The 24,553-nt window shown below is 36.1% G+C and overlaps 1 protein-coding gene across 1 annotated transcript in view; it reads left to right on the top strand.

Moving 5' to 3' along the window:
• The first annotated feature begins 10,857 nt into the window (after positions 1-10,857).
• The window catches only part of ABCA10 (ATP binding cassette subfamily A member 10), a 79,932-nt gene continuing 66,236 nt past the window's right edge, over positions 10,858-24,553 (top strand). The window contains 8 exon segments of the mRNA XM_077972605.1: positions 10,858-10,993; positions 12,615-12,757; positions 14,373-14,577; positions 17,189-17,353; positions 18,027-18,130; positions 20,477-20,703; positions 23,852-23,993; positions 24,201-24,386. Coding sequence (XP_077828731.1) covers positions 12,662-12,757; positions 14,373-14,577; positions 17,189-17,353; positions 18,027-18,130; positions 20,477-20,703; positions 23,852-23,993; positions 24,201-24,386 — 1,125 coding nt within the window. The 5' untranslated portion in view covers positions 10,858-10,993; positions 12,615-12,661.

Raw genomic sequence — 24,553 nt, 5'->3', positions numbered from 1 at the left:
TTGGTAAGAAATCTCAACTTCTAGTGTTATCTTGTCTGCTAATTTTGAAAGACCTTATGTGTATCTTCTAATTCTTCAGTAAGTATGTAGCCTTTGAATTTACCTTCACCAAATTAAGACACCAGATACTTTTTAGAGCCATCTATGATGGTGCATAAAGTCTTTAAGGTTCAAAGAAAGACTGCTTTTCAGTATTATTCAGTATTCACAAATGTTTTATTGTATGTCAGTTAAGAATCAAGCCTTTTCTAAGTATTAGACATATACATTATTGAAACAATAGAGAAAAGTCTCTGCCCTCACTGAGCTTTTATTATAGTAAGACAAATTACCTACTTTAAAAAATGCATGACATGTTAGATGATGGGGAGGGAGATAAGGACTCTTGGTGCTGCAGATGAAAGCACACTGATCTCATGTAGGCAAGACTATACTGAGAAGGTGAGTTGGTACTGAAAGTACAAAGGCTCTGAGGCAAGATGTGAGTGGCATATTTGAGAGAGAAACGGGACCAGTGAAGCTTTAGCTAACCGATCAAGGGGGCGCTAGTGGAAGACGGGATCGGAGAGACACCAAAGGGCCCTTATAGACATTTTATTGACCTTCAATGAGATCAGAAGTCATTAGAGGGTTTTGAGTAGAGACGTGACAACATTAGGCATATTTGAAAGGAACAATTTAGCTGCTGTGTTGAAAATAAATCAAATATGAGGGGGCAGAGCACAAGAGACCTGTTAGGAGGCCGTTGCATTTGATTAGGCAAGACATGGTGAGTTGAATCAGGAAGGTGATGAGAAGTGGTCTAATTCTGAATATTGTGAGGGCGGAGATTATAGTACATGGGGTATGGGAGAAAGAGAGTCAATGACACCCGGGTTTTTGTTTTTTGTTTTGTCTGAGCCTCTGGAAGAGTAGAATTATCAACAGTTATGTCTCTGAAACTGTCTTCTACTAGTATCATCAAGTGGATGAAGAAGACCATGGAAGTTCAGGTTTGAGGATTTGAGGGAAAGGTCAGTTTTGTACTTGTTAAGTTTGAGATGCTCATTAGACATCCAAGTGGAGATGTCCAGTAAGCAAAGGAAATAAATATTGGGAGCAGTGTTAGTTTTGGAGCCCACTCACAAGCTGAGAGTCAAGGGGTATGGAATGGTACAGCAAGACCCTAGCAATAGTGAAACATAGGTAATGTTAACTGAGGCACACTGCCAGAAGGCAAGGGGTCTTACCTAGACCACAGTAAGGAAATTCTGAGAACAGATTTGAGACCCAGTGGCACAAATCTTAGCTACTGAATAACTGAAAAGAGGAAATTGTAAAGTGAAATTGAGTTTGTGATTGATTTCTTGGGAAAGCACTGCTGGGAAAGAGGAAGACAACTTTGGAAGGGGCCCATCCCTTGGAGGCTTGATGATGTAGAGAAGTCAGGCAGCTGAAGAGTTCTACAGAAACAAGTTAATATCACAGTCAGAAGACAGACCACCAAAATCTCCCTGCATGGTACTTTTTGCTAAATTGCATTTCACTGTACCCACAGAAGAGTGTGTTAGTTTGGAAACCAGGTTAGCCACTCCAAACCCTTCATTTCTTCTATTCCAGGACCATAGAACGGGCCATTGTTCCAGGTTCCTGTGGATGCTGAAATGAACTGCCTGTATTCCCCTTCAGAAATACAGAACTTATTTCTCTGGCCTCTGAGAGTGCTACCATAAAACAGGTCACAGTTTTCAACTCCCTAGGGCAGCCTTAGCAAACTAATACAAGCCCCATTCCAGGATCTGCTCCTAACTTCCTTCCATTTGGGAGAGGGAATGGGAAAGGAATGGAAGAAATTAGTGCCACCCTTAAAGACCTAAAGATGCAAGTGGGAGGGAGATGGTCTTTATAATATTTCCATGTTAGTACACTAATCTTGCTCCTGCAAAAATTCAATTCTAGAGGAGGATATTAGTCTAGAGCAAATTCAGACAACTGTTGGCTTCAGTTGCGTAGCTTAAGCAGATGTGCTATGTTTGCCAGAGCTGATTAAGAAGAGTTTCTGTCACATGGTGTACAACCACTGATTTGGCAAATGGCTCATTTTCCATTCCAATCAGAAACATTTTGAATTAACCTGGAGTGTACAAAAGTATACATTTTGCTTTGCCTTAGGTTCTGTTTAGGGGTTTCCTTCTTTCTGCCAATAAATTCCAAAAGAGACCCGGATCAGCTGGACATTTCATAGAACATGACACTTGTCCACTCCATTGATGACATCGTGGATTAAATGAGTAAGAAGTGGCTAGTACATTGAAAGCCTTGGTTAAACATTGTGCTATAGAAGGAGTATATCAAAATCCAGTGCCATTAATATTTGACCAGAAAATAATAACTTTTGCCATCTCCCCTTTGTCCAAAATATACTGGATTTCTCCTTAGGAAACGTGTTTTGCACCAAAGTGATTTGCTATTGTTTAATACAGGGTATGTTAACCTTGGCACTATTGACATTTTGGGCTGGATACTTTTTTGTTGTGAGAGGCTGTCCTGTGTGTAATAGGGCATTTGGAACATTCCTAGCCTCTTCCCACCAGATGCCAGTAGCACCCTCTCCCAAGTGACAACCAAAAATGTCTCCACACTTTGCCAAATATTTCCTGAGGGAGGGTTGGGGTGGGGGTACGGGGAGGAAGACAAAATTACTCCCATTTGAAAATACTGATATAATGCATTGATTTGGGTTGGAAAAAGATTCATTTATCCAGAGGTGTCAGTGGAAAAGTTAGTTCTAACGATTTTCTGTAGTTTTTCCATACACAAGTAATGTTTTATACTCAGTGCTCAAAGCAGGTAGATTCTTGATTCTGGTTCACTCAGATTGAGGTAGTAGATAGAAAATTTCAATTCTAATCTTGTAATAAATGCTTTCTATCAGAGTTTTATAGGCTCTATCTGCAGACTTATTCTCAAGGTCTTTGTGCATATTTGAATGCATGTCTTCTTTAAGTTCTGTTTTGAGTTAATCTTAGGTTATCTTTGAATATTTTTTGAACTGTCTTCTTACATGTGAAGTTATTTATTTGCTATTCTTAAGTCATTTCTCAATGGGGTTCCCAATTTGGGACTACTCACTTTGGGCAGGGGGGATCACTGTTTACAAGCCTGCATTATAAATATTAGAAGTAGGTGCCCTGGATAAAAATAAACTGTTTATGAAGACAGTTTGACAGATCCACAAGTTTGAATAGCTTTGCTTACATTTTGAAGTTCAAAGAAATAATCTTTTCAAGAAATCCTATTACTATTTGACTTGTGGCCATGGGGAATATAGTTATTGTAAGTTATAATTATATATATAGTTATTACAATAACTTTATATATAGTTACTACTATATATTACTGTTATATATAACTATATATAGTTATTACTATCTATCTATCTATCTATCTATCTACCTATCTAGTTATTGTAAGATACAAACCCAGGATCTTATCTTTGTCCTCATGGTTATTTTCATGCAGCTGAGGATGTAAAACCTATACAGCAGACAACTGAGACAGAAGTTGAGAACCGAATTATATAGAAAGCCACTGAAAGTTTTCTTTTGCCTAGTTAAAGCTCAAAAGAATTTATAATGTACAATTTAAATTCAGAGTTGTAACTCTGCTGGGGGACAATGAATTTTACACTGAAATGTGACAATGTCAAGATTATTTAAAAATATTGTATCTCTCACTTTAAAATTAAATGTTTTTTGTTTGTTTGTTTAAATCTCAGTAACCATGAGATACACAGTTTCTAATCCTGCCAGGTGGAAGCAGCACAATGCAAGGTGTGGGTGGGTGCCTAGTTAGTATGTCTAGTAGAAATGGGGCAGAAAAAGAGTGAAACTGTGACCACCAGATGGCAGCAGAGGCTTGTGCCAAAGGGATACGTTTCTGGTCCCAGAAAGGGGTGGGGTAAGGCCGCTTGAGCAGTGGCAGTGACAGCAAGGCAGTCTAAGAAGCCAGAGCTGAATGAACTAAGAAGCCAGAACTGAACTCTTCTGAGCCAGTCACCCAAGTGCTAGTTCATTTGAGAACTGGTGAGGCAGTAACAGAGTTCAAGAGGTCAGAACAAAGAGTAAGAGGGGTGAGCCAGAAGATAGTCCTAGCCATTCACCAAACTTAAAGAAGGCAGAACGGCTAGAGGTTGAAAAGGACAGGAATGGTCCTTAGAAAGGACAGGACAAGAACCTGGAGTTAGATAGTAACCATCAGTTATAAATCCTTCCTTTGGTCTTTTTGAGGAGCCACAAAATAGGAAACGTTTCAGGCACTCTCCAAATGGCACAGAATCTTCTTATCTCTAATATTGAAAGTAAATTTTATTCTAACTGGGATAACTTGGAGGGAGATGGGCAGAGATGGTTAAAGGAAACCTCCAGAAATGGTGTTGTTTGAGTATCATCTTTTTAAATAAAGGTATAACCATAGTCTCAAATCTAATTTTTTACTTCTCACTTCTTTTGCTTCAAAAAGTAAAACCAGTGATAGTCACATCCTTCAGAAAAATTAGGTAATTTTTTTTCCTTAAATCATTACTTAAGAATTTCATTGGTAATTCCCACTGGGAGAAAGCATCAAGATGAGCAAAAAACAAGAGGCATTTTAATTGGGATATTTAAGAAGTAAAACAATTCCAACTGTTAAAAGAGACTTGATGTATAATAACTAAGCATTAAAAATGGTAATTAACATTAATTGAAGGTTTACTCTGTGAAAGCCATTGTTTCATTGCTCTATGCACATTTTGTAGACTACTGTTTCATTGACGAGCAGCATCAAAATTAACTGGGGAGAATGATGCCAGCAAGATGGCGTAATAGAAGGTAACCCACTCATTACCCCTCCACCCTGCATAACAACAGTAATTCTGTAACACCACAGACCAAAGTCTCTATGCAGGAGCCTCATGATTCAGGTATAAGATTGTGAAACCCCAGTGGATCCCACAACCTAGAAGTTGTTTTGAGAGTGCAGACTAGCACCCTAGTGGCTGATCTGCTGATTTTGCTTCTGGATTGAAGCCTGGAAATGGCTCCATTCCCCAAGGAGCTTGGCTAAAAACTCATTTGGTCTTGAGCCTGCAACCAAAACCATCTGCCAAGGAGTCCAGAAAGAATCATGTACACTAGTGCCTCAAAAGAGCCTCATCTGACTGCAGACAATGAATCTGAAAGTTGCCCTGTGACTTGACTTCAGCCCATCTCTGCTGAAGTCCCAGCTCAGAACTGCTCACACAAGGACCTAGAGTGAGACTCACCCATATCTTGCATCCTTGGAGCCTGAACTTCCATGTCGTGCTCTCCAGCCTCTGTCCCATAATAGATCCTGAGGGAAACCAGCCTCAGTTCTGATCCCTCTGCCGTCAGGGAACTAGCCCATCTGTGCAGAGACCTGCTGGGAGATGCACACTCATCTGAGCCAATAAGATAGGCTTGCCAGCTGCCATTCTACAGGAGATCCAAGGGTCCCCAGTCTCAGCCCTGGCCTCTCCTGCTGCAATCAAGGAACTACCTCACCTGTCCAGGGACTGTAGGAGATGGGCATCCATCTTAGCTACCAGAACAGTCTTCTTGGTTTGGGTTTCTGGCCAGATTTTTCATACAACTTGGGTACCCTCCTTGGGTCTTCCTCAGGTCTATCTGGGCTAGAAAGCTGCATAAATCTCAGAGCTCTCACAAGACTCACAGCAAACCTGGGTTTAGCATGCCCCTTAATGCTCTAATACTGAGATAGCTATACTGGTCTTGGGCTCAGGAAAGACAACAGTCAGTCTCCTTAGAGTCTGTGGAAGATCTCCTGAAGAAGAATGGACATAAACAAAGCCAGATTGGGGAAACTAGAATAAATGCCTAATCCTTCAATGTGCAGACATTGTCACACATCCACAAGCATCAGGAACATTTAGGAAAATATGACCTTACCAAGTGGACAAAATGAGGCAGCAGGGACTGACCCTAAAGTGATGGAGATTGTGATCTTTCAGACAAAAAATGTAAAATAGCTGTTTTAAGGAAGATCAATGAACTTCAAGAATATACAGAAAAACAATTCAGAAATTTGTCAGATAATGTAATGAAGATTGAAATAATAATTAAAAAAACCACAAACATGCTGGAGCTGAAAAATACAGGGAACATAATGAAAAATGAAATAGAGACCATCAAGAGCAGAACTGATCAAATAGAATAAAAACATTAGTGAACTCAAAGACAGGCTATTTGGAAATAATCAGAGGAGGAAAAAAAAGAATGAAAAGACAGTGACAAAGGCTTATGGAATTGATGGGGCAACATTAAAAGAGAAAATATTCTGGTTGTTGGAGTTAAAGAGAGAGTTGAGAAAGACAAAGCAGTGTGAAGTTTATTCAAAGAAATGATAACAGAAGTTTCCAAACCTGGAGAAAGATATAAATATACAGGAACTTGGAGATGAAAGCTCATCAATCAGATTCAACCCAAATAAAAATACCCCAAAATATATTATAATCAAACTTTGGAAGTTCAAAGACAAATAGAGCACCCTGAAAATAGAGAAATAAAAGAAGCAAATAGCATATAAGGAAACTCCAATACACCTGACAACAGACTTTGCCAGCAGAAACCTTACAGGCCAGGATGGAGTGGGGCATGATGTATTCAGAGTACTGAAGGACAATAAAACTGCCAACCAAGAATACTGTATCCAGCAAAGCTGTCCTTCAGCAATGGAGAGATAAAGGCTTTACTAGACACACAAAAGCTGAGGGGAATTCATTACTATCAGACCTGTCCCGTAAGAAATGCTGAAGGGAGTTCTAATCTAAAGACAAGAATGCTAACATGATTGTTATTCTAATACTGTAATTGTGGAGCATAAACCACTTATATCCTTAGTATGAAGAATAAAAGACAAAACTATTAAAAATAAGTGAAATTATTTGTTAAGAAATAGGCAATATAAAATGTAAAATATAAAAATTGTGACATCAAAAATTCAAAATATGGGAGGAGAATGGAATTAAGTGTACAGTTTTTTGTTATGTCTTTACTATCAAAGTTAAGAAGTTATTTTATAATAACATGTCATAACTATCAGATGTTTTTTGTCAGCCTTATGGTAACCACAGAGCAAAAACCTATAATAGATATATTAAAAATAAAAGGCAAGGAATCAAAATACTACTAGGGAAAATCATTTACACACAAAGGAAGATTGTAAGAGAAGAAAGCGTCCACAAAACAACTAGAAAGCAGGTATCAAAATGGCAGCAGTAAGCCCTTATCTATCAATAATTAACTTGAATGTAAATGAAATAAATTCTTCAATCAAAAGACATAAAGTAGTGGCTGATTGAATAAAAAACAAAACCCAACTATCTGCTGCCCACAAAAGACTCACTACACTTGTAAAGACACACACATATTGAAAGTGAAGAGATGGAAAAAGATATTTTATGCACGTGGAAATAAAAAAGGAGTAGGAGTAACTATACTTACATCTGATGAAATAACCAAAACTGTAAAATGAGATGAAGCCATTATATAATGATAAAGAGGCCAGTACAGCAATGGGATATAATAATTATATATACATATGTACCCAACACAAGAGTACTGAAATATATAAAGCAAATATAAATAGATCTAAAAGGACAAATATACTGCAATAAATAATTGTAAGGAACTGGAATAGACAGATCATCCAGACATAAAATCCACAAGGAAACATTATAATTAAACCACACATTAGACCAGATGGACATAACAGACATTTACAAAACATTCTGTCCAACAGCAGCAGAATATACATCCTTCTCAATAGCACATGGAATATTCTCCAGGAAAGGTCATATGTTAGGCCGCAGAACAAGTCTCAACAAGTTTAAAAGAATCAAAATTTTATCAAGTAGCTTTTCTGACCACAGTGGAATAAAACTAGAAATCAGTAACAGGAGGAACTTTGGAAATGGTACAAATACATGGACGTTAAACAACATCCTTGTGAGCCACTAATGGATCAATGGAGCAATTAAAAAGGAAATTTTTAAGAAAATTCTTGAGTCAAAAAGGGGGAACACAATATACTAGAACCAATGGGATATAGCAAAAGCAGTTTTAAGAGGGAAGTTTATAGCAATATTTGCCTACATCAAAAAAGTAGAAAGATCTCAAATAACCTAAAATGGCAACTCGAGAAACTAGAATAACAGGAGCAAACTAACTCAAAATTGGTAGAATGAAAGAGACAAATGCACAGGAGAATGCCATTTGAAGACACAGGCACACAGAAGAGAGAATGCCATGTAATGACAACACAGATATTAGAGTTATATATCTGCAAGTCAAGGAATGACAAGGGTTGCTGGCAATCACCAGAAGCTGGGAGAGAGAGCATGGCTTTTCAGATAGGACAATGATTTTTGGACATCTAGACTTTAACACTTTGAGCGAATCAATTTCTAAGGTACCCAGTTTGTGGTACTTTGTTATGGCAGCCCTAGGAAATTAATACAATGGAAATTTTGGCAGTAATTGTGAGAAGATGAGCTAATGTATAAGATACTTTATAAGATAAGGTAGCTTAAGAAAGCTGGCAGTGACAATATTTTCTCATATGTAATTGCCAGACATATCTAAAGAAAGATGGAAGGAGAGAAGAGATTAGAGCAGTCCCTGCTATAATCTGCTGAAGGAGAGGAGAGATTATAATAGGAGTTAACAATAAAATAAAAAGAGATAACCAAGAGAGCCAGATTTTTAGATTAGGTAATAGAATTTGATTGAAGGATTATGCAGCGGTGTTGAGTTTAGAGAAAAATTGGCTCAGTTTCCTCTGGGAAATTAGAATGAAGTAGAGATATGTGGAGGACAACTTCTGCTAAATTGCCTCTGATTGTTCATTAATTAGTACATTTACCTGCTGAAAGCTATCATGCTTTCAGGGGTCAAGGACTCAAGAGTAAGGAAGAGTTTGATGAGGAGGCGCTAGTTGGTATTATATTATGTGGATGTGCATAAGCCTAAATCTGGAGTATTTCAACATTCTGACTCTGTAGCAGAACTGTATAATTATAAATATACAAAGGCTTAGAATGAAAAGGATCCAAATCCTATTATAAATGTGTAACAGAGACCTGAGGATTTTATATGACCTCTCCAAGGGACACAGACAATGAGTGACAGGTCTGCAATGCAGGTCTCAGACTCCTGACTGTACCATATTGGAGATTGAAATCCCTGAAATTATTGTCTTAGCATGTTTTTTATTGCTACAATAGAACACCACAGATTTAGTTGTACCCAGCAGACTGGGCAATTTATAAAGAAAAGAAACTTATTTCTCACAATTTTGGAAGCTGAGAAGTCCAAGAGCATGGCACTGGTTTCTGGTGAGGGTCATCCCACGGTGGAAAGGTGAAAGGTGAATGAAGCAGAGAGAGAGAATTGGGCCTAACTCATCCTTTTTATCAGGAGTCCATTCCCAAGATAATGTATTAATCTATTCATGAAGGTGGAGCCCCCATGACCTAATCACCACTTCTAAAGGCTACACTTCTCAATACTGTTTCATTGGTAATTAAATTTTAACATGAATTTTAGAGGAGACATTCAAATCACAGCAATTATGGAAATAAAAAATATTTTAAAAATTTGGTGATTAGAAAGGGTGTATGTCTGTATCATAGTATGATTGTAGTTGTTTTTCCCACCCATTTAACTGAATATTACCATTAATGTCTGGGATTGGAACCAGGTTAAGTTTCGTGTTGTCTGTTTCATGAACTTTTACTTCTAGTAATGATTTTGCCTGAATAGGAAGAGAAATGTCACTAACAACAAAGGAAGGCAATTAAAGTATGCTTCCTTTGTTGTTAGTGACATTTACAATTAAAGGAACCATTTATTTCTGTATTCCTAATGAAAATTTGAAGAGTCTCTGAGTCCTTTACCCTTTCTGTCTTTGTCATGTTCATGAATGGTCATTAGCTTCTGCATCCATACCAAGAAATATGTTATTATAGTTAAAATCACATAATAAGATTTTCAGCGTTGATAAAGAGGGGTTATTTGCCATTCTGAGAATATCCAATTTAGTTGTAGCTGAAAAAAAAGTAACAAAATCATTAAAGTTATGCCTGTCTAGTCTATACCACTACACTTTTAAAATGGGTATTAGATATCATTGTCTTGATTAGTACCATTTTCATAGTGGTAGTTGAGAGTAAGGGATCTTGGAGTCCAAACACTATTCTGGACTCATCTGTTGGCTTCACACTTATTTAAACATCTGCAAATAACTTCACCTGTTAACCCCACCTTTCAAATTTGTTTAACAAATATAAATAGAGTACCAACTTTGTAGGTTTGCTTTAAGTATCAAATGGGAGAATTCATTTAAACCCTTAGAACACTTTCTAGTACATAGGAATTAGTGAATACAAGGAACCATTTAACTGAAATGTAGTTAACTTTCAGATAAAACTTTCTCATTGGAATGATTCAGATTTCTAAGATGAGTAATCCTCATTTTCTCTCTCTCTGTTCAACTTTCTCTTTAATTTGCTCCTTTTTTAGCTTGGCTATCAAATTTTTAATTATTAAAAGTCATGCAATTGTAAATATGTAGTTATCTATGCAATTGTAAATATGTGGGTTTTTCTTTTTGAATTTGATCTCTTTTTTTGTGTGTATGCCAAAAAGATAGAGCAATAAACAAATACCACATGACACACTCAGCCAACAATTCATTCAGGTCTCTGAAGAGTAACTGGACAAGAAGAAAAACATAGGAAAAAAACCCAACAGAATTTGTTGGCATGTTCTACACACAGACCATGGCTTTTCAGAAGCCAAACTGAATAAAAACAGTTTTAAAAGAGACAACCATTTGTAGAGGAGTCCTTGAAGGATTCTTCATTGTTTTCTTGGACAAAAAGAGACGAGTGGATCCAAGTGCTTCTAAATACTTGTCTCTTATTTTCTTAACTGTAAGTTAAAATTTGTTTTACATTTTCACTTTGCAGAAGATTATTAAGATATAAAGTATATAGCCAATGCCAAACATATTGATTGAAATTTTTAAAATTATATTATTCAGATGTTCTAAATTATTTTATGCTTTATGTTATAGTACTAGTGAATTATTTTATTTTAAAAACTTATGTAACATTTTAGTGTGATAAATGAAAGATGGATGGATTCAGAGGTGTATATAAATATTATCAGACAATAAATTCTCTCTCTGACACTGCTCTGAATATCCTTTGGAGAATTTGTAAGGTTTTACTTCTTTAGAATGTGTGAGCATTACAGCAAGTTCCTTTTTTCTGTGTTCTTTTGTTCTTTTAAAATGTTTTTGTGGTTTGCTTATGGAGCTATTTAAGTAGACCTCTGCATCCATAAAGTGAAGATTGGTGTCTTAATGTTTCTACTTTCTTAAGTTAGAATGTAGAGATTATATTGGGTTTTGCTGGCTTTGCATTTTATTTTATGAAAAAAGGGAAATATAGCAAGTTCTCTCCGAACATTATAATTTGTATATAACATCAACATTTATTCAAATGGACTTCAATAGTCGTAGTTGTGATACTAAATGATCAGTTCTGGATTTTCAAACTGAAAACAAAGAATAAGAATCATTATTACAAATCAATTACTCTAGTCATATTAGCTGATGTTTTTGATTTTAATCTGTATGTATCTTACATATTTACTTCATAAATGGAGATTTAATGAATTAGCTTTTTTGGATTCTAAGAATGACCATAGTGTTTTTGACTTTGCTTTGCCCAGTGGTTAACAAGATATCAAATAAATGTGCCAAATGTGCAATTCAAAATAAGACTGCTTGTGGTCAAATTGCTGACTGACAAGGAACAGAAAGTGATTTCTTCCTGTTAAACTTATTTTTCTTAACAAGTAAAGAGAAAGTGGTTTTTGGATTCTAAACATTGCTAAGATCTTATTGAGGGATTTACTTTAGGTGGATGTAATGTTAAGATTTCACAGAGCCGGGCACGGTGGCTCAAGCCTGTAATCCCAGCACTTTGGGAGGCCGAGACGGGCGGATCACGAGGTCAGGAGATCGAGACTATCCTGGCTAATAAGGTGAAACCCTGTCTCTACTAAAAAATACAAAAAAACTAGCCGGGCGAGGTGGCGGGCGCCTGTAGTCCCAGCTACTCGGGAGGCTGAGGCAGGAGAATGGCGTAAAAACCCGGGAGGCGGAGCTTGCAGTGAGCTGAGATCCGGCCACGGCACTCCAGCCTGGGCGACAGAGCGAGAGACTGTCTCAAAAAAAAAAAAAAAAAAAAAAAAAAAAAAAAAAAAAAGATTTCACAGAAAAAAAGTGACTCCTGAGACAAAAGGAGAAAAGACTTATATACTATCGCCTTTATCTCCCTCATAGCCATAAAAGCCTGGAGAGAAATAGCAACTGAGAAGACATTTTACAATCACTAATACTTTATATTCTTTTTTAAAATCCTGATTGAATATGTTACTACAATGTCATATAAGGCATTTAGTTGGTGCATCTGAAAATTATGCTTTCAAAATGTTCAAAGGCTTTCTGTAACTGAACTTTCCTTTTTTTCTTTTTTCCCCTAGTTATTGCTCTACAATATTTACTTTACCCTGTTAATGAACAGGACAAAATGGTTAAAAAAGAGATAAGTGTATGTCAACAAATTCAGGCTCTTCTGTACAAGAATTTTCTTAAAAAATGGAGAATAAAAAGAGAGACTTTATTGGTATGATTCACTATATATATATTTTTTCGTGGTTAATAAGTGAAAATCCATCATATAGTATTATGTCATTTTTATTACTTTTCTTGTTTATAAATTCTGATTTTTAATTATCATACTGGCTAGTTGAGTTGAGATTCTAAATACTGCAAAATGATATATTTTGCAAAATAGGATACTATTTGTGTCAAAGGTGAAATTAACTAAAGAGCTCATCTGACAGCTCCTGAAAAATAATCTGTTGCAGAATAGAACCAGCTGTTTTCCACATAATTAATGCATTCAAATCTCAGAGTCATTCTGATTTACCCCTTTAGCTAACTTCTGTGTTGGGGGCAGGGACAGCCAGGGGAAAGATAAGCTAGGCAAAATAAAATAGATTTTTAAATGGGCAAACCCTGATACTATTTGGGAACATTTCGATTAATGTCATGTTATTTGGTAAGACTGGGAAAATATCTTTGAGTAAAAATTTGCAAACTATTTTTGGAATCTCTTCAAAGCCATGCTTTTTGTCAACATGGAGTGGTTTCATGGAACAAGATCACAGATTGTCAATACCTTTGCATTCTGTTGAGTTTCTTGTATGCTGACATGAATATTAAGACATTGTATGCTGACATGAATATGAGACATAACTGGATCTGCCTTGACCATGTAGAGATTGCAGTCTGTTCAGAAATAGTCAATACCATTTCAGTGGGAACTAACAGGATTCATATCGTCCTTTTAAATCTCTGCAATAGCTTCTGAAGCAGTTCAATCAAATATTTTGGTTCATATACTGAAGAAGGTTACATCTATATTTATCACTCACTAGAATTAAAAAAAATATGAATCCAGAAATGTGGAAATATTGGTACAATAAACACCTATACATCCACCATCCAGATTTGACAGCTGTTAACATCTTGCCAGCTTTGCTTCATCTCTCTGTCTCCTCTTCTTCCCCAAAATATATGTAATGGCTAAATATTTTAGCTAGTGTCTCCAAAAATTAAGAACCTGGTTCCCTACATCACCACTATCCCACTACACAAAATTAAAAATAATTCCATATCATCTAGTTCCATGGCCAAATTCAATTTTCCAGATTTCCCCCAAAATGTCTTTTAAGGTTGATTTATTCAGTAACCAATGAGACAAAACTAGTTTTCCTGTTGAATATTCCATGTTGTCTTTTTATCTGATTGCCTGTCCATGTTGTCATTTAAGTCATCCCTTTATCATCTATATTTTTTGTAAGCAGTGAGTTGGCTCTAAAAGCAGGATCCAATTCTGGCTAAATATTTTTGGCAAGAATGTGTTCTATGTGCTGCCGTATACTTACGTTGGCTCAAATATGAGGACATAAAATCAGTGGCAGTCCCACTAATAGGAATGCTAAATCACTGGGTTAAGATTGATTACAATTGTTGATATTATCTCAAAAGTTGTGTATTTTTGAAAAGGTGTTGTTTTTTTAAAGGATAGATATTAATTGGGACAGAAAAAAATTACAGACTGAAATGAAGCTATGCTCAATGACAATACATTTTGCCTTAAAAATGTGTTTGGATGTTTCTCACTGGTCTGGACCACGTTATAACATGGCTCATTTCTCTTTTGTGTGCTGGAGGAATGGACAATAACATTGTTTCTAGGGCTATATTTGTGCATCTTTTCGGAACACTTCAGAGCTACCCGTTTTCCTGAACAACCTCCTAAAGTCCTGGGAAGTGTGGATCAGTTTAATGACTCTGGCCTGGTAGTGGCATATACACCAGTCAGTAACGTAACACGAAGGATAATGAATAAGATGGCCTCGGCTTCCTTTATGAAAGGTGTGTTGTCCAATAACCAATGTTTCAGTATTATGTGACTTAATTTGCAAGTTCTTTTTGCAGGTTGAATTTACTTACCTAGCTATGAGTCAATCATTCTCAACTGAGGCAAAGATTCTCATTACATATACAGTACAGGGGTTGGTGTGAGGCTAAGGGTAGGTAGGTAAGACATGAAATAGATTTACTTGGGTTTTTTTTTCTTTTTTTCTTTTTTTAATGACATACATGCCGTTTGCCCTTTATACTAGAACATGCTGTTGCAGTAGGAAGAAAAAAAAATATATTTGACCCATTTTAGATGATATAAATTTCACTTTTCCCAAACTTAACTTAAAAAACTTTCTATTTGGGTTGGTATTCTATAATTTAAAGAGTTTCAAAAATTTTAAAGGATTTTTAATTATTTTCAATTGAGATTGAAATAAATATAGTTCCCAGTATATAGGAATTATAAATCAAAGATGTTTGAAATTCAAACTCAAGCTTAGCAGTGGCATTAAAAAAGCATTACTGTTTGGTGTATAAAAATAGTTAAAATGTATAGCTCAGGGCATGTAAAATCTATTTAAAATCAAATCAGGTATTGGCTACTGAACGTCAACAAATTCACGGCCCTTGATCATAGAGTAGTGAGGCTTTTTTTTTTTTTCCCCATAAGACTTTTTCTGGATATCTGGACTCAGAAAATAGATGTCTCTATGTTATGTAGGCTGCTGCATTAATTTGATGTATGCATCTTATAAAGAAATAAGAACATCTGAGAGTCATACTTACTGTGTGAGACCTTTGCCTACCATCCTTTATATCTCTACTGCCATTAGGAGTAACTACGGGCTGTCAGCTGTGGTCTCTGGCCTGCTGCATAGAGGCCTTTGCTCCTGCATAGAGAAGGTATCAGGATAAAATGTTCTTTTCTTCAGTAATCTTAGCCTACCATCAAATTTCTCTTGTTGTTAACTCTCATTCTGCTAGTGTTCTGAACATTGACCATTTCATCCTTTTGTATATTTTATCCAATCTGTTAATATCTCAGCTCTAATCACTGCTTTTTCTTGTCTTTCTGAAACTTTTCTTTAGTTTTTTGGTGTCTGGATTGCCATGCCAAGGGACACCTCCAAATTCTGAATTTTAATTATTTTATGCAAGCTTTGGAATGGGTATTGTTATCCCTGGCTGCTTTACCCTGTTTTGTAATTCTTCATTGCAGTTTCTGGAGCTTTGACTTCGGTCGGCCTCCCTTACTTGCATTGTTTACATGTTCTGCCTCACCACAGTGTTGATTCTGCCCTCATCTGTCTCTACTCACTTCCTTTGTGTTGTCATTTAACTCATTTGTTCTGAACTCATGAAGCATTTACTGAACCCTCAGGGACTATTCTTACTGTATGCACAGTGTAAGCTAATTGCCACTTTCTGTCTTAGCCTTATGGACCATTGGACTCTGCCTCTTTCTTATATAAAGTACTTCATTCCAGCTACCATGCTGGCCTGTTCCAACCACAGCTCCTCTCTCACTGTCTTACTCTACATTTATCTAACTCTTGCTTTTTAGCATAAGTATTCATGGTTTGGCCTTGACAGTATTTTTTATACCTCTAGAAAAAAATCAGTGATGTTAGCATTGTCCTCATAAAAGTTTTACCACCTGACTCTATATTTGGAAGGATGAGGAGTTTTGAAAGGTATGGCTACAGCATAAAATAAACAGCTTTTTCATCTTAATGTAGACTTCACCCTGAGTGAAATTTAAAATTAATAAAATTTTGAGAACATAATACATAAACATGTAAAAAAGGAGACACTAACTGGACTTCAGTGATTTTTCAAAGCTTCTGTTAGTAATAGATCTATTAAACACTTATTGGGTGGATTACTCCTGCAGATGGTAAACTCATTCATTATGCACTGATTACTATAAACTTAATTCCTAGAGAGTGTTCTTGACCTCAGAGAATCTGTAGGTAGACTATACTTTTTGGTTTTTGTACTCTGATTCTTTGTATACAATTTACTTCTAGTATACTATTTTCATGTGATAGATACCAGTTTATAATCTCGGCAGAAAAAAAGAAAACAGGAAATTCTCAGTATTTGTATTGCTTACCTTAAATATTTTTCCTTTTAATTCCTAAATTATTTTAGTTACTAAAGTAATATCTACTTTTAAAAAAAGTTGAATAGTACAAACTTGTATGAAGCAAAAATATGAGAGCTTTTCCTTTCGTCTTCACCACTGCTTCCTCTCCTCCCCTACCTCTCATTCAAATTGTGTGTATCTTTTAAGGCAAATATGCACATGGTCATATATAGAATATGTTTCTATGCTTACATAGGCACACAAATTCAGTTTTTCTTTACCAAAATGAGATCACACTAAAAACAATATGCTACAAATTTTTTAAAGACAATATATCCTTTGTGTCTTTTCATGTATTTACACTGAAATTAAAACAATTGAGTTTCACTCAGCCTTTTACTAAGAGGCAACTATCCAGAAATAATATGTAATACCACTAATTTTATATAAAATAAGCAATTGTATTTTGTTTTTGTGTCCTCCAGTAATAAGTTTACATGATTATTTATTTATATTTTTCATACATGGTAGGAAGAACAGTCATTGGGACACCAGACGAAGAGACCATGGATATAGTACTTCCAAAAAAGTACCATGAAGTAGTGGGAGTTATATTTCGTGATACTTTCTCATATCAGCTGAAGTTTAATTGGGGATATAGAATCCCAGCTATAAAGGAACACACTGAAAACACAGGTAACTGTATGAAAACTGATTATAATTTTTTTTTGGTACTTCACAGAATCCCCTGTTTGGAATGGCTGCTAGGAATATTAATACAACCATATTAATACAACCATGTAAATAATTAATATACATTTCCCCCTGAACTTAATCATCAGTCTTTAACTTAGGATGAGTCTCATTATTTTGGCAACTATTCATATGTCCCTTTTTTTTTTTTTTTTTGAGACGGAGTCTCCCTCTGTCACCCTGGCTGGAGTGCAGTGGTGCAATCTTGGCTCACTGGAACCTCTGCCTCCCTAGTTCAAGTGATTCTCCTGTCTAAGCCTCTGAAGTAGCTGGGAGTACAGGCACACACCACCACACTCAGCTAATTTTTTTGTATTTTTGGTAGAGATGGGGTTTCACCATGTTGGTCAGGCTGGTCTCGAACTCCTGATCTCAAATGATCCACCTGCCTTGGCCTCCCAAAGTGGTGGGATTACAGGCATGAGCCACTGCGCCTGGCATCATATATTCTTTTTTCTCCAATTTTGTAGAGTACTTTAAAAATCCTCTATATCATATAATCATAGGCTTTGAGCTAACATTTAGATATTTTTATTTTTGAGCCAAAGTTAAAGTTTTGATTCCAGCAATTGACTCCATTATATAACTATGGACATGTTTTTCTTCTTCCTTAAAGAACACTGTTGGGCCATGCATGGTGAAATTTTTTGTTACTTGGCAAAGTACTGGCTAAATGGGTTTGTAGCTTTTCAAGCTGCAATTAATGCTGCAATTGTAGAAGTAAGTGCCTAACTTCAAAGCTATATTTTAAATCTGTATTTTTCTCTCTTTTTAAATATCTGCCTCATCCCCTACCCTACTCATACACTCTTAGGAGGTAATACTTTGCCTCTCATCCTCAGAGAAAATAAAAGCTGTCAGACGGGAATGTCTCTTAACTAACATAAACCCTATAAAACTGCAGACCTACAACCCTCTACACCCATTCTTTTCCTTCTCTGTCTTCATCCCTAATGTCTTTCCTCAGTTCGTAGTCTGGATCCCATTCCTCCCAACTTCATCAGCAAAGTTCAACTGTGGACTTTTGTTTCTGTCTCCTCTTTTCAATCTCTGCCTTTCTGCTAGATTCGTCTCTTCAGGATTTAAAATTAAGTTCTTCACTTATGGTTGAGACCCTCCTTTATCCACTTTCCTCTTCACACGACTACCTTAACTTCCTTCTATTAAGGGATAAGTTTCTTGAAAGGGTTGTCCTCCTTTGACTCAACTCAAGTCAATATTATCTATCCCTACCATACCATCAAAAAGGCTTTTTCTAAGGTAAATAACAACTCCCATGTCAATTAACAACTTTTTCATTCCTCATCTTACTTGATTTCTCAAGTAAATAACATAGGACTCACCTGATTTTCCTTCTCTGTTTCTAGCCTTTCCCTCTCAGTCTTCTTACCAACTTATCTCCCCTTACACTCCTACATCTTTCTATCTGTAGTTCCACAAAGTTCTATCCCAGGCATCTCTTTCTATCCTATATGTTTTCTCTGGATGGTCTCATTCATCCCCATACTTCTAATTATAATTTATATGCTGATAACTCCAAGAACTCTAACTTGTAGACTAGCAACATTTTTCTATAAAGGACCGCACAGTAAATATTTTAGGCTCTGGGAGCCAAATGTGTTGTGATTATTCACCTCTGCTGTTAGTATGAAAGCTGCTATAGATAACACAAACAAATGAGTGTGCCTGTGTTCAATAAAATGTTATATACAAGACATGTGGTGGGTCAGATTTGGTCTGGGAACTGAAGTTTGCTGACTTCTAAAGGAGCTAGGGACTAAAAGAGCTAGACCTCTGCTCTAGCTCCATGTATCTGACTGTCTGCTGGATACCTCTACTTTGATGTCTCAAGCAATTCAAACTTAGTATGCTGAAAACTGAATGTGAATGTTTTTCTGTGAATATGACTGAGTCTTATAAAATTTTCCCTATCTCAGTGAATGCTAAAACCACCTAGTTGACCAAAAGGGACTGGAGAATTATCAGAGAAAATTTTCTCTGTCTCACTCATCCAATCTTTTACCTGGCCTCTTACTTCTAAGCTCAAATCTATGTACTTCAGTTCTGCCACCTGCACAAGGCCACATCATTATCATATCTTGCCTAAACTATGGGAGTGGTTTATTTCTTTAGCCTTATCTACAGTCTATTTATTTATTTTTTTTTTGTGGCAGGAGCCTCTTTTATGTGCTCCAATGCACTATATACCTTCTTTCCTTTTCATATACTGTTTACTCTGCTCAGAGTTTTCTTCTCCATCCTCAACCCTCTCCGCACAGTCTTTGTTTAGGAAAGATCACAACCTTCAACACTCAGTAAAAATGTCACTTTTTTAGGGAAGCCTTTCTTTTTTTTTTTTTTTTTTTTTTGAGAGGGAGTCTCGCTCTGTCGCCCAGGCTGGGATGCAGTGGCCGGATCTCAGCTCACTGCAAGCTCCGCCTCCCGGGTTTACGCCATTCTCCTGCCTCAGCCTCCCGAGTAGCTGGGACTACAGGCGCCCGCCACCTCGCCCGGCTAGTTATTTTTTGTATTTTTTAGTTGAGGTGGGGTTTCACCTTGTTAGCCAGGATGGTCTCGATCTCCTGACCTCGTGATCCGCCCGTCTCGGCCTCCCAAAGTGCTGGGATTACAGGCTTGAGCCACCGCGCCCGGCCGGGAAGCCTTTCTTGATTTTCCTTTACTTTTCGTTTAACATAGTTGCTCAATTGTAACTAAACAATTTATCATACAACGATTTATTTAATACCTCTCCTTTCTTCTGCTGCTGTGCTACAAAATGTAAAGCTCTATGAGAATGAAGAGTGTTTCTGTCTGAATTGCTGCTATTTCCCCATCACCTAGCACAGCATATTATGCATGATAGACCTTCAGTAATTTCTCAAATGATTCTTATAATTCATGTCAGTTGGTACCAGAAGTTATTAAGATTGTTCTGATATTAATAGTTTACCATACTTTAAAATGATGAGAATATGTAAATACTGAAATTGAAAATAAAAAGTATGTGGTTTTCTAATACATTTTGTCTATAGTTAACATAATAAATTTGTTAATGTCCCAATTTAGGTCACAACAAATCATTCTGTAATGGAGGAGTTGACATCAGTTATTGGAATAAATATGAAGATGCTACCTTTCATTTCTAAGGGAGAAATTATGAATGAATGGTTTCTTTTTACTTGCTTAGTTTCTTTCTCTTCTTTTATATATTTTGCATCATTAAATGTTGCAAGGGAAAGAGGAGAGTTTAAGAAACTGATGACAGTAATGGGTCTCCGAGAGTCAGCATTCTGGTAAGTTAAGTTGCTACTTTATTGTATATCATACATTAATCATTAAAGAAACTAGGTTCTTAAAAAATTGAATGTACTCACAAGTTTTCTTGCATGTATTCAATTTAATCACCTTACTTGCATTAGAGTTTAAGATGCTTGCAGTAGAAAATAAGTAAGGATTGTGTTTATGTTTCCCTGAGTTGAAGAAAAATGTATGATCATTACATATTGCCAGAAAAATGCTGCATAAAAACCACCCCAAACCCCGCAACCTCAAGCAACAATTATTTATTCTTTCTCATTTGTCTGCAGTATGGCAGATCTAGTCTGGGCTTGGCCAGACTTGGATTCAAGGTACAGATTAGATCCACGTGTTATTCCTGTGACTCACTTCCTTCTTGGGCCAGTAGGCTAGCTGGTCATGGTCTTCTCATTCAACCACAGAAACACAAGGGGGCAAGTCTCTGTGCAAGCACATTTCAAGCTCCTGCTCACATCATATATAATAAAATCTCATTAAAGTAAGTCACATGGACAAAACTAAAGTCAAGAGGGAAAGAAGTATGTTCTGCCCATCATGAGATCAAAGCAAGTCAAAGTGACAGTCTCACATTTAGTGACATGGGAAATTATGCTGCTTTTCATAACAGTGAGGAGCAGAAAAAGGTTCAAAAAATTTTGGACAATAAATGAATTTACCACAGTGTCACTGGGGCCAGGTCACAGTCTGTAAAAATGTTATTTGGGTGGAATTGATCAAACAGTCTCAGGATTAAATGAAGCAATATGTTTAAATCACACAGCAGAATGTTCGGTGCTTGTTAGTGCCTGGTGAAAGGCATCTCTCTCCATCTATCTAGCCTATGCATTTATGTATGTATCTATGCATTCATCCATAGATGAATCTATGCATTCATTCATCCATGTCCTTTTCCCCCTAGACTTTGAGATAGTATACAATTATAGTAATAAAGTAAATATTTAATAATAATGAGGTATTATAGTCTAATAATTATAGAAATAATAATATTGTTTAAGTACTTTACCATGTTCTAGGGATGATAGAACTGTTATCCACATTTTACAGGTAAGAGAACTAAAGTAGAGAAAAGTTAAGATTTTTCCCTAAAACCTGTAACTTATAAGCAATAAAGCCAGGAATCAAGCCTAAGAAAACAGCACTCTTTCAGAGACTGTGCTACAAAACTCAAAAATATTAATAAAATGAATTTAATGACAAGGGGGAAAAGGAGATAGAAAAAGCCTTTTGTGAAACTGGACTACAGAAATCCCTACCATATTATTAGCTTTACAGTAGATAAGTATTAAGTTTGGATTCAGATTTTTTGGTCATTTTTTTGCTATTTTTAATTGATACATCATAATTGTATATACTGTGGGGTATGTGTGGCATCTTGATACATATATACAGTGTATAATGATCAAATCAGAATAATTGGGATATCCATCACCTCAAACATTGGATCTAAATTTCTGAATGATTCTTCCCTGATATAAAACTGTACAAGGGTACAAGATACCAGATTTTGTGTTGGATATAATTTTTTTTATTAGTTGATATGTTGCATCTGTTATTGGAGAGGGTGTCTTGGACAAGCTCTTTGTCCTCTTTTCAAAGACAAGGAAAATAGATTTTTAAATAATAAAATGATATAATTTTCTTAAAAAAATATAGCTTTGCAAATTTTGTTCTTTAAATTTTTATAAGAACCCATTGCCAAATGCAAGTATCCCAGGTATTGAGGTAAAACTGCTATATTTCTTGTAAAGCCCTCACACTTCTTCTATATTATCCCTTCTTCTACTTTCTATCTGATCAGGCACAAATTTACTACTTAGCTCAGTAGATGATACTACTTTGCCCAAATAAGGCTCAAGTATGCCAAATTCTCATTTATCAATAGCTTGGTTTTTTGTTTGTTTGTTTGTTTGTTTTATTATTGAGTAATAAAATCCATGGTATGGATGTATTTCAGTTTGTTTAATTCTTCAGCCTTTGGAGGAGATACAGGTTGTTTCTAGTTTTTGGCGCTTATGAACAAAGCTGTTATGAACATTCATGTTCATACAGTTTTTGTATGAACATAAGTTTTAATTTTTCTGGGAAAAATACTCAGTGGTATATTTGCTGGATCATATGGTGGTTGTTTAAAATGTACCTTTCCATCTACTTCCAGAGATTTTCAAAAGCAACAATGTTTTGGCTACTTTGACATTCAATCACAGTTGTACAACTATAATCATCATGATACCTTGTTTTTTGTTTTTGAGATGGAGTTTCACTCTTGTTGCCCAGGTTGGAGTGCAATGGCATGGTCTCTTCTCACTGCAACCTCCACCTCCGGGGTGGCGATCTTCCTGCTTCAGCCTCCAAAGTAGTTGGTATTACAGGCGCCCACCACCACACCCAGCTAATTTTTTGTATTTTTAGTAGAGATGGGGTTTTACTATGTTGGCCAGGCTGATCTCAAACTCCTGACTCAGGCGATCCACCTGCCTCAGCCTCCCAAAGTGCTGGGATTATAGGCGTGAGCCACCGTGCCCGGCATCATGATACCTTTCACTTTATTTTGGTTTCACATTTTGTAGTAGCACTATGGTATTCTGATTCTTAAAAATAATACATTGTCTAATGTCCACAGACATACAAGGATAAAAAATGAAATGAGCTTTACTTAAATTGGAAAGATTTCTGTTAAACATTCAGAAGAATTGTATACCTTAGAAAGCTTTAGTATTTTTAAAGGGGAGACTGTCACTGTTTTTCCACTGACATTTTATGTAGTCATTTAACTGAAAGAATAAAAGTATATTTAATTATATTAAATATAAAATTTGTTCTACAGCTATAAAGATAATTATAATAATGGCTACTTTCTATGCCACATGCTAAACTAACATCTTCAAAAGCATTATCTCATTTATTTCTCAGAACAACCATATGAATACCATGAAAAACTCCATTTTACAGATGAGAGTGAGAGAAGATAAGTAACTTGCCAATAGTCAGAAAATGTGCATGGATACCCGTTTAGAATAAATTTAGCCCTGATTTTAGAGCTTGTGCTCTTAACCATTTTGCATATTACCTCTCCAAACATTTATGTGTGTGACATGTTGAACTAACACCTTGTTTCTACCATAGGCTCTCCTGGGGATTGACCTATGTTTGCTTCATCTTTGTTATGTCCATTTTTATGGCTCTGATCATAACATCAATCCCAATTATATTTCATACTGGCTTCATGGTGATATTCACACTCTTTAGCTTATACGGCCTTTCTTTGGTGAGTTGGTAAAACATATTACCTCTTAACTTGTTTCAGATTACAAATATATGAGCAAATAATGTTTCTTTGGGATATTAGTGTAGTCACTATATTTTCTATCCTATTTTCTATATGTTTTGAGAAAATTTTTGACAATGTGAGAAATTGATGAATTCATGACTCTTCAAGGAAAAGTATACCAATTGGAACTCTTTCTTCCTTCAGATAGCATTGGCTTTCCTCATGAGTGTGTTAATAAGGAAACCTATGCTCGCTGGTTTGGCTGGATTTCTCTTCACTGTATTTTGGGGATGTCTGGGATTCACTGTGTTATATAGACAACTTCCTTTGTCTTTGGGATGGGTATTAAGTCTTCTTAGCCCTTTTGCCTTCATTGCTGGAATGGCCCAGGTAAGAACATAATTATTTCAAGATTTTATTATTAGATTTTCAAAATATGTTCTTATTCAAGAATTTGGTGCCTCATGAAATTTAATACTCAGCCACTCTGCGTTTTAAGAAATTCTGCTGTTGAGAAACTAAATAAGAACAACAACAAAATTTTATCAAATGGATAA

This window comes from Macaca mulatta, chromosome 16 (genome assembly GCF_049350105.2).
Source record: "Macaca mulatta isolate MMU2019108-1 chromosome 16, T2T-MMU8v2.0, whole genome shotgun sequence".
Classification (NCBI taxonomy): Eukaryota; Metazoa; Chordata; class Mammalia; order Primates; family Cercopithecidae; genus Macaca; species Macaca mulatta.
This window is presented reverse-complemented; position numbering and strand designations above follow the sequence as displayed.